General features: G+C 40.7%; 1 protein-coding gene across 1 annotated transcript; it reads left to right on the top strand.

The window, feature by feature from the left end:
- Positions 1–1,420: 1,420 nt before the first annotated feature.
- On the top strand, positions 1,421–6,933 carry LOC121570557. The gene is made up of 5 exons (XM_041882032.1): positions 1,421–1,436; positions 1,752–1,888; positions 5,397–5,528; positions 5,719–5,856; positions 6,110–6,933. The coding sequence occupies exons 1-5, from the start codon at positions 1,421–1,423 to the stop codon at positions 6,302–6,304; spliced, it is 618 nt and encodes a 205-aa protein (XP_041737966.1). The 3' UTR covers positions 6,305–6,933.
- Positions 6,934–9,236: the final 2,303 nt, after the last annotated feature.

The raw sequence follows: 9,236 nt of genomic DNA, 5'->3' as shown, positions 1-9,236 counted from the left end.
CTACATTAGAAAATCATTGATATCATAAAACTAGCCTACAGCACTGTCATGTCAATAGTGGAAGTGATATAGGCTATTAATAAACGGCATGATAAATGATACATTAAGAAGCTCTGAATGAGGCCAGTTATTCCCTAAGAAAATGATTTGTGGTCAAGAGCACACCTTGCAATCGAGATGTGTGTGGACTTGATGTCATTCCGCAATGCCCATAGCCTGAAGTAGGGCACTGGGCACATACTGGTTGAATCAACGTCGTTGTCATTTCAATGAAATTATGTTGAACCAACATGGAATAGACGTTACATTGACGTCTGTGCCCAGTGGGAGGACTACTGTTCTTGGTGTGTACTAGGCTACTTAGTGCGGAAATAAAGATTTCACAAATGGGGATATTAATCTTTAATTGCATTAGATAAACCAACCTTATTTCCTTTGTATAGGCCTACTCTCAGTGAAACGTCAAACAGCTACAACTGGAGTTGTGAAATTAAGTACATTTATTTTTCCTGAGTAATGTAGCGTACATGAACGTCACTAAAATGTATTGAGGTTGTTTTCAGTCATAGCTCGCCATGATGTCAACATAGCTACATGTGCGAATTTTTTATATATCGCAGATAGCTATTTTCAAGCATCGCCTATTGTCCGCAGCGCGACCGTCCACTTCAGGCTACTGAATTTATTCAAAAACGAATGTGAAATGTTTCTGAATGATAGGCTACAATGAATTTCCCATATACACATTTAAAATAAAGAGTAAAATAATGATACTATCAATTATAGCCTATAGGCATAATAATCAAGTCAAGTCACCAGCTAGGCCTATTTAAAGTGTATTGCATAAGTCTCAACACACTTCACATATAAAAAAAGTATTGAACATACAGTTAAACATTAGGGAGTCCAGTAGGGCAGGGGTGACAGTGGAGGGATCGCAAGTCAGGACAGAGTGGATGGAAAGTGCAGAATGGATGGCAATTAGATAATTAATTAATAGCTTTGTTTCATGTATTTGTCTCATAATATGCAGCTGAAAGTGCTTCATAATAAGCAATAGGAAATAAAATAATATTGGGCCTAGTAATATAACAATAGCATTATAATAAATGTAAACCAGCAGAATAGAACAATTAGGCTTAAATGTAGTTTCTGTATTGATAGCCTAATAGGCTATTTGCCTTTTTTTTTTATCATGAGCGCAGCTTTAATCCAATTAATTTATATTGTGAAATGTACGTATTTGCTCTTGTTTAGGAGGTAGCCTAATCATCTCTTAGTCACTCACTATTGCAGGTGTAAATAACCCCTCAGTGGAAATTCCCATGAAACGTAATTTCATTCATATAAATACTTCACGTCTCCTTCAAATGGGAGATAAGAAAGAATCTTTAGCAAAATAGACTAACCATACAGAGGAATGAACACTCTCAAAAGTAAGTGATATTTTATATGATATTTTTAATTAGTGTATTTACTCTGCTTGATTAAACTTTTTTTTAAACTTGGAAACAATATTCTGTTTTGAAAAATATTGTCTGAAGAAAATGAGAACAGTTTCGACATATTTTGAGTGGAAGGCTCCGAAACATTTTTATTGTGCGTGGCTACTGCGTACCTCCAATAAACTATGGCACGTGCGCCTTTCTTGAATACGGTTCTGAGCAGCACTGACTGTGCCTCACAGTTGAACTTGTTAAGGATCTTTAGCATCGTACAGTCGTTCTGCAACAGTTTTTTCTTTCTCAAAGTTGTAGGTCTGCTCTGCTGTTTAGCTTTTCTGGCCCGGTCCGCACCTATTCCAGAGAAGTCAGTGGTCGCAATGAGTTTGGTCGAAAAAATACTAGGCAACATCCCTGTGGTTCACGGGTCTAGTGTCAACATCACGGTAAGTCTAAATACGCAGCTTTGTATGGTCTTTAATGCTCGATTTGGGTTGAAATGACCGTTGGATTATGTTAAACCATTTGTGCATAAAACAGGTCCTAGCAGGCGGCAGGGCACATTTAAACTGAGTAATGCAAAGCAGGCTTTCTAACAAAGAACAATACCTATCACCTATAGCTGCAGGTAAATGTGTAACACTTGTAACCCGCGGGATATGAACTCGAGTGTCCCACGGGAGCAACCAATGTTCTTAGACCATTAGACAAAGAGGAAATTCCCTTTTAGGCGAGAATGGGTAGCTGCATCCCAATATGACGATCGGAGTATGGGCTAGTGGGTGTCGAAAGGAATGGGTGTGTCGAAAGCGCTCTGCTATAGGTTAGACGGTTTTGATTGAGCTGTGTTTTTCCCCCTTCCGTTTCTTATGACGCAACTACTATTGAGCTACGGTACTGGAGTTTCTTCTGTTTTTAAGCCAGAGGATGAGTCTGAGTTGTATTTAAAATAATTGTACATTTTAATTTACAAATTTGACTATTTTTTTATTTTATTTTTATGATGGTTGTAATGTTACTTCATGCGTTGTATGCATGTGCTTACTCTGCCTGTCACCCTGATATTGGCTACTAGGTAGCTACTTCCCATGCTGTTGCAGGCCGGCTACTAGGTAGCTACTTCCCATGCTGTTGCAGGACAGTAGGCCTAGTGCTTGTCAAGTAGGAACGAAGGGCACTGTGTCCCGGTGTTGCCATTCATGCCCTCCCTATTGAGTAGCAGACTGTATGTAGGATATGTATCAAGGTGACATCTAGATGGTTATCAATATTAGTTATTTCTTGTGTAGGCTGCTATCCTACTTCAAATAAAATTGTGTGAGAGAAACGAATGCCACGTTAGCTACCGCTGGCGACACGACCTTGATACTCAGTAGGAAGCACTTCAAATCGGCAGGCAGCAGTGTTGCCAGGTCTAGATATTTTTTTTTTAGCACAATGACCTCTGAAAACACGCCCACAAGGCCTGAAAACTAGCCCTTTAACAAAAAAGTGCAACAGAGTTGCCACATTTATCCACGAAACCCTTTTCCCATAACGTTATTGAGCGAATTAAGAAGGAATATCAACTTCATTTTTAACAAAGTAGGCTAAGAAGCAAAATTCGGTTTTCCATCAAAAAAATAATTATTGGAAGTTGAAGAATGTTGCAAGAGAAAAGATAAATCGCACTTATTAAATTCTCCAGATCATTTTCCATCAATGGATCTCGATTTAAATTGTTTTGACAGCTATGATTAAACAATAAGGCCCTAGGAGGTGTGGTATATTGGCCATATACCACAAACCCCTGAGGAGCCTTATTGCTATTATAAACTGGTTAACAATGTAATTAGAATAGTAAAAATAATTGTTGTGCATTCCCATGGTACACAGTCTGATATACCATGGCTTTCAACCAATCAGCATTCAGGGCTCAAACCACAGAGTTTATAATGGTAAATAAATCCTGTTTGAGTGTGTGCATAACTATAGATACATCTGGCAGGTTTGAGTTGGAGTGATGAAAGTTGGACAGAGGATCTCAATCTCTGTGCAAGAAACACTTGGAAGAACTTCAAAAAAACGAATGTTAAGCTATTTTCTGGCAATTGTGCCTTCATTATGTGCCAGATGTTAAGACTACAAACCGTTATAAATGGTCTATTTGCGAGATTGACTTGTTATTTCAATAGGCTACTGACTAAAATCTGGGTTTATAATTGCAATTCAACTTTGCCATGGTCTGCGGAGCTAGATGCAGGTAGCCTATAGCCCCTGAAAGGACAACATCTCATTTCAGGGAAAAGTCCACAATGAAACTGACATTAAATGTGGAGAATGATACATTCGCGATAGAGCTGTGACCTGATCACAATTAATAACTTCCAATTTAATTAACTAACATGGCCATTAACAATTGCATAATAACACAAGGCTACAACAAAACACTGAGTTATAGGCTATTTATTAAATCTGTTTGCCAGCTCCAGATAGGCTACACAAATGGCACAAATTGATTTGCATGACTCCAGTGATATCGTCATTTCAACATATTTATTGTACTGTATCAAATGCTAGGCTACAGTAGCCTACAATAGCAAATAAATTAATAGCATACTTGATGGCCAACAGATGCAAATGCAGCGTATCATTTCCCACATTTAATGTCATTTTCATTGTGGACTTTTTCCCATAACAGAAGCACGCGAGGGAGTTCCATAACTTCCATTTCAAATTTCCACTCACTCACTCACGCAGCACTCCAGACCCTAGACCTGAGCATGAGTAAAACCCTTCGCTTGATACCGTTATCCATAAGAAAAGTCAACATTAGAATGCAGTTGACTTTAAACCACCTCGGAGCGAATTTATCTAAAGCGCTCTAGTGCACCTAAAGTCCTTTTCCAATGCTTTGTCGCCGTTATATCAGTTCTAGCGCGTTAATATGTTTTATGGAAAAAGGGTGTCTCCATAATTACAGATCTAAATAGCCTACCTACAACTGGTCAAAAGTTGTCACGATGTGCGCGAGTGCTGCTCTGGCTTGTTGACTCAGCTGCTTCTGCTGCAGCACTCTCTCAACCAGTGCCCTCAATGCACACACCACTCTGGCCCTCCCCACCATTCACTCACTCAGTACCAACCTGCTCACTGCCTGATAGTCAGCAACAGCAGGATATATATATATATATATATATATATATATATATATATATATATATACAAACTACCAGGCAAAAGTTTGGACACACCTACTCATTCAAGGGTTTTTCTTTATTTTTACTATATTTTGTACATTGTAGAATATTAGTGAAGACATCAAAACTATGAAATCTTCTCTGAGTCTTCCATTCCTGTGGCGGTCCTCATGAGAGCCAGTTTCATCATAGCGCTTGATGGTTTTTGCGACTGCACTTGAAGAAACTATCAAAGTTCTTGAAATGTTCCGTATTGACTGACTTTCATGTCTTAAAGTAATGATGGACTGTCGTTTCTCTTTGCTTATTTGAGCTGTTGTTGCCATAATATGGACATTCTTCTGTATACCCCCCTACCTTGTCACAACACAACTGATTGACTCAAACGTGTTAAGAAGGAAACAAATTCCACAAATTAACTTTTAAGAAAGCACACCTGTTAATTGAAATGCATTCCAGGTGACTACCTCATGAAGCTGGTTGAGAGAATGCCAAGAGTGTGCAAAGGTGTCATCAAGGCAAAGGGTGGCTATTTGAAGAATCTCAAATATAAAATAGATTTTGATTTGTTTAACACTTTTTTGGTTACTACATGATTCCATATGTGTTATTTCATAGTTTTGATGTCTTCACTATTATTCTACAATGTAAAAAATAGTAAAAATAAAGAAAACCCCTTGAATAAGTAGGTGTGTCCAAACTTTTGACTGGTACTGTATATCATGCATTACATATTGGCTCCAGCTCTATAACCACACCACTCCTGTTCTCCTAGGGCCTGACCCTTGACCCGTCCAGCCAGTCTAGGAACATGCAGTACCAGACCATGGTGACCTCCCTGGGCATCCCTGCAGCACCAGAACTCTGGACTGTCTGCAGACCCCTAAACCAAATCGACTTCACCCTGGTGAGTGTGTGCGTGTGTGTTTGCATGTGTTTGTGAAGGTGCAACAATGCTATGGTTCTCCTGAATGTTGCAGATAGAATAATAAAGCTGACATGAATAGTTCTGACACGATTCCTTATTGCGTTGTGTCCTAGCCTACTGGACATGGTCCAGGTTAGTTGTCTGACCTGCTGTGTGCTTCCCCCTACAGGAGGTGTGTCTGAGCAGTATGTCTGCGGGACTGCAGCTGTATCAGGATGTGCTGGGTGTGCTGAAGGAGCGTGTGACCACTGACGAGGTGACAGGACTCCTGGCTGACATCAGAGATCTGCTGGCCCAGGTCAACAAGGTGAGACTCACACACACACACACACACACACACACACACACACACACACACACACACACACACACACACACACACACACACACACACACACACACACACAGACACACAGACACACAAACTCACTGAGTAATAGAAGTAGACACATCTGCACAGGCATGCACACTGGCACAAGATCACACACAGATACGCACATATCAAAGAGGTCCTACACTCATAACATCACACTGTATGTGTGTGCTTTTGTGTTGTTCAGATGCAGGAGCCGGGCCAGATGAGCAGTGTAGCCATGTACGAGGCCTCAGGGCTGGCCTCACGCCTCCCAGGGGAGTACGAGGTTCAGGTTGCCACTCACTTTACCCTGCTGCAGCTCCGTGACTTCACACAGAATCTAAAACGCAGCCTGCGCAACGTCGAACACCTGACTTCCAGGCCAGGACAGAGGGGCTGAACGGCACCCCTTCAGGCCAGGACAAAGGGGCTGGGCTACACTCTACAGCAGCAGCAAAACCTGTGCAGACATGGATGGAGGACCGGAGGTGGGTCGTCCGTGCCAGAAGCCTATTGGACTTCTGAGGCAACTGTGTAGTGATGTAGCCTGGCTGAAACATATTTCATTTCTGTTCGAGTCTGCTTCAGTCTTTCTATCTAATCTGTCAATCAAGGTCAAACGGGACATTGGAAAAGATGAAGCAAGCGGAGCACTTTATTTATCTGAGATTGGGGATGGCATCAAAACCAATTGTGTAGTGTCCCTCTATCTGCCAACGTCTGGACCTCATCCTGTAACTGCAGGGAGCTGGTTCAAGCCTTGCTCTATCTGTTCCCCATCAATTGGTACAATAGCAACTGGTCAAGGACTGAGTGCCTGCTTTTCTTTATCTCTTTCTCCCCATGAGGGTTTTGTTCTTAGCTTGTCCTGTCACTCGACGCCACCTCTGATGGCTGTCTCAGAGTTTCCTTGAGATAAAGCAACACTGATAGCTGCCAGATAGTGGCAAGTCCCCGCCTGCACTTCCACTAACTCTGATGTGAGATAAACAATGGCCGCTGTTTGATTTGATTTGTCTGTTGACAGTCTCTGAGATACTTATTTATACTTATTTTTATTTTGTATATATATATTTATGAAGTACCGGGATATCATTTATTTGTGTATTTGAATTTAATTTGTTTGCGTATGCATGTATTTATTTATTTATTTATAATGTATTTATGTATTTATACTGTATGTGTTTTTTTATTGATTGATACGGTCACCCCTAGAGTAATCTCCTTGTGGGTGTCAAGAGATTTGTACTGTATGTGGTTTGGCAGAGAGGTATTTTTCTTATAGACTAGGAGCTCCGATCTCCTTCCCTTTGTTTTATTTATTATTATATATTTTTACAGGACAGTAGGAAGTCGGGAGACATGTATAGAACAAACAGTGAGGAAGGGCTTTAGACGAACGGCCGAGTTGCGATTTGATCCCTTCGCCTTGGAGGCATGTGTGGTCTGGGAATTGAGAGTTTTACAGCTCGACCAGACTCTGGCACGGAGGGTTATTAGTCAATACAGTCAGCCCTATAGTCATTTCCTGGTAGGTATCAAGAGATGTGTCATCCCCTGTTTAGGACGTTCCTATTCTAGTGTTTAGTAACACAAGACAAACGTCACACAAAGTTACCAGTATTCTTCCCTTTAGAAATCAGTGCCGACTCACTCAAACAATGAATTCCTTGAGGGAATTTGGGGTTCTTGTGACAACGTACTGTAGTTAGATAGGTCTAGTGTGGATCAAGTGTGTCCTTGTTTAAAATGGTGATGTCATCTTATTAACAGAAAGGTTTTGGTAGGAAACCATATGGGGAAAATAACTTTCTACAATTGTTGTACAATACTTGATCTGGTATTTGCCTTAAATCTGTTGATTTAAGGCAAATACCCCCCCAGCAATACCCCCCAGCATGTCAATAATAATAAACATTTAATGTGTAACAAGAAAAGTGTTACTTTTCTAATCTCTGTTTCATCAGAATGGGAGCTACCTGTATCCATACAGTGTATTCAGGAAGGATTGGTTCTGTAATAGATAAGGAGGATTTCCTGCAAACACACTTGTGGGAAGTATTCAGACTGTTAGAATGTGATGTTGGCTGACTAAGCTTTCCTATGAACTCCAGCTCTCATAAATATACACACAGTGTAAGCATCCAGGCTGTTCACTGTTTACATGCCTTTTTCATTTCCTGGGAAGAAGCAGGGAGCGCTCCCAAACATTCCAACCCATCCCAACTTCCTCCTCCAAATCTTTCAGAGCACATTTTAGAGCCTTTATTTGAGTCTCATTTTACATCTTCAATATAAACCTAGCACCAGCCCTAATCCTAACCCTAGCTCCAGCCCCAAAAGGGGCTGCAATACAGGACTGTCCCATAACTTCCCATTAGTTCAGTTCGTTTTGAATATTTAAAGTTAACTTCATGTTATAATGACCTAATCAAATCTAACTGTTGTGGCTAATGGTCATTTAAAAAGGTTTCTCTTTCTCTAAAAAATACTATAGCATAGTGCATCTTGCTGTTGGAGAGACGGTATTGAAGAAATTCTACCATCTGCTGGTGAGACAACTACAGTTCAAGCTACATTCACATTGTCTGACTATAAGGCTCCACAGAGAGTTGTCAAGACTGACCAGTCCATTACTGGGGGCGAGCTCCCAGCCCTACACAACATTTACACCAGGTGGTGTCTGAGGAAGGCCCAGAAGATTTCCAGAGACTACAGCCACGGACTGTTTTCTCCCTTACCATCTTGGCAGGCAGTCTCAGAGCATCAGAGCCAGGAACAACAGGCTCAGAGACAGTTTCTACCTCCAGGCCATAAGACTGTTGAACAGCTAACCCCTGGCTGTCCTTAAGGCTATTTGCACTGACTCTCTGCATTCACACTTCAAACACACAAACACAAATTCACTCACGCATGCACGCACACAAACCCACCCACACAGACACCCCTGCTGCCTCTATTATTATTATATACCTCTCTACCTCGCTCCTAACTAGTCACTATTCACTTTACTACTTGTATACAGTATAACAGTACACTGACATAGCAGGTAGCTTAGTGGGTAAGAGCGTTGTGCCAGTAACCGAAAGGTCGCTGGTTCTAATCCCCGAGCCGACTAGGTGAAAAATCTGTCGATGTGCCCTTAAGCAAGGCACTTAACCCTAATTGCTCCTGTAAGTCGCTCTGGATAAGAGCGTCTGGTAAAATGTAAATATCCACAGTATATTCTTTACAATATATTATTCTTGTTTTTCTTTCTTTTTAAAATACTTTATTCTCAATTATTTTACTATTCACATAGTATTTGTATTGTGATTGTTCTAGTTTTACTG

Source organism: Coregonus clupeaformis, unplaced genomic scaffold, assembly GCF_020615455.1.
Source record: "Coregonus clupeaformis isolate EN_2021a unplaced genomic scaffold, ASM2061545v1 scaf0027, whole genome shotgun sequence".
NCBI lineage: Eukaryota > Metazoa > Chordata > Actinopteri > Salmoniformes > Salmonidae > Coregonus > Coregonus clupeaformis.
The sequence above is the reverse complement of the archived record's forward strand: the minus strand, read 5'-3'. Positions and strand labels throughout refer to the sequence as shown.

Excerpts from the sequence above, each read along its gene's own strand:
- LOC121570557 (XM_041882032.1), top strand. Across the intron at positions 1,889-5,396 it reads GGTCTAGTGTCAACATCACG|GGCCTGACCCTTGACCCGTC; the intron begins GTAAGTCTAAAT and ends CTGTTCTCCTAG. Across the intron at positions 5,529-5,718 it reads ACCAAATCGACTTCACCCTG|GAGGTGTGTCTGAGCAGTAT; the intron begins GTGAGTGTGTGC and ends TTCCCCCTACAG.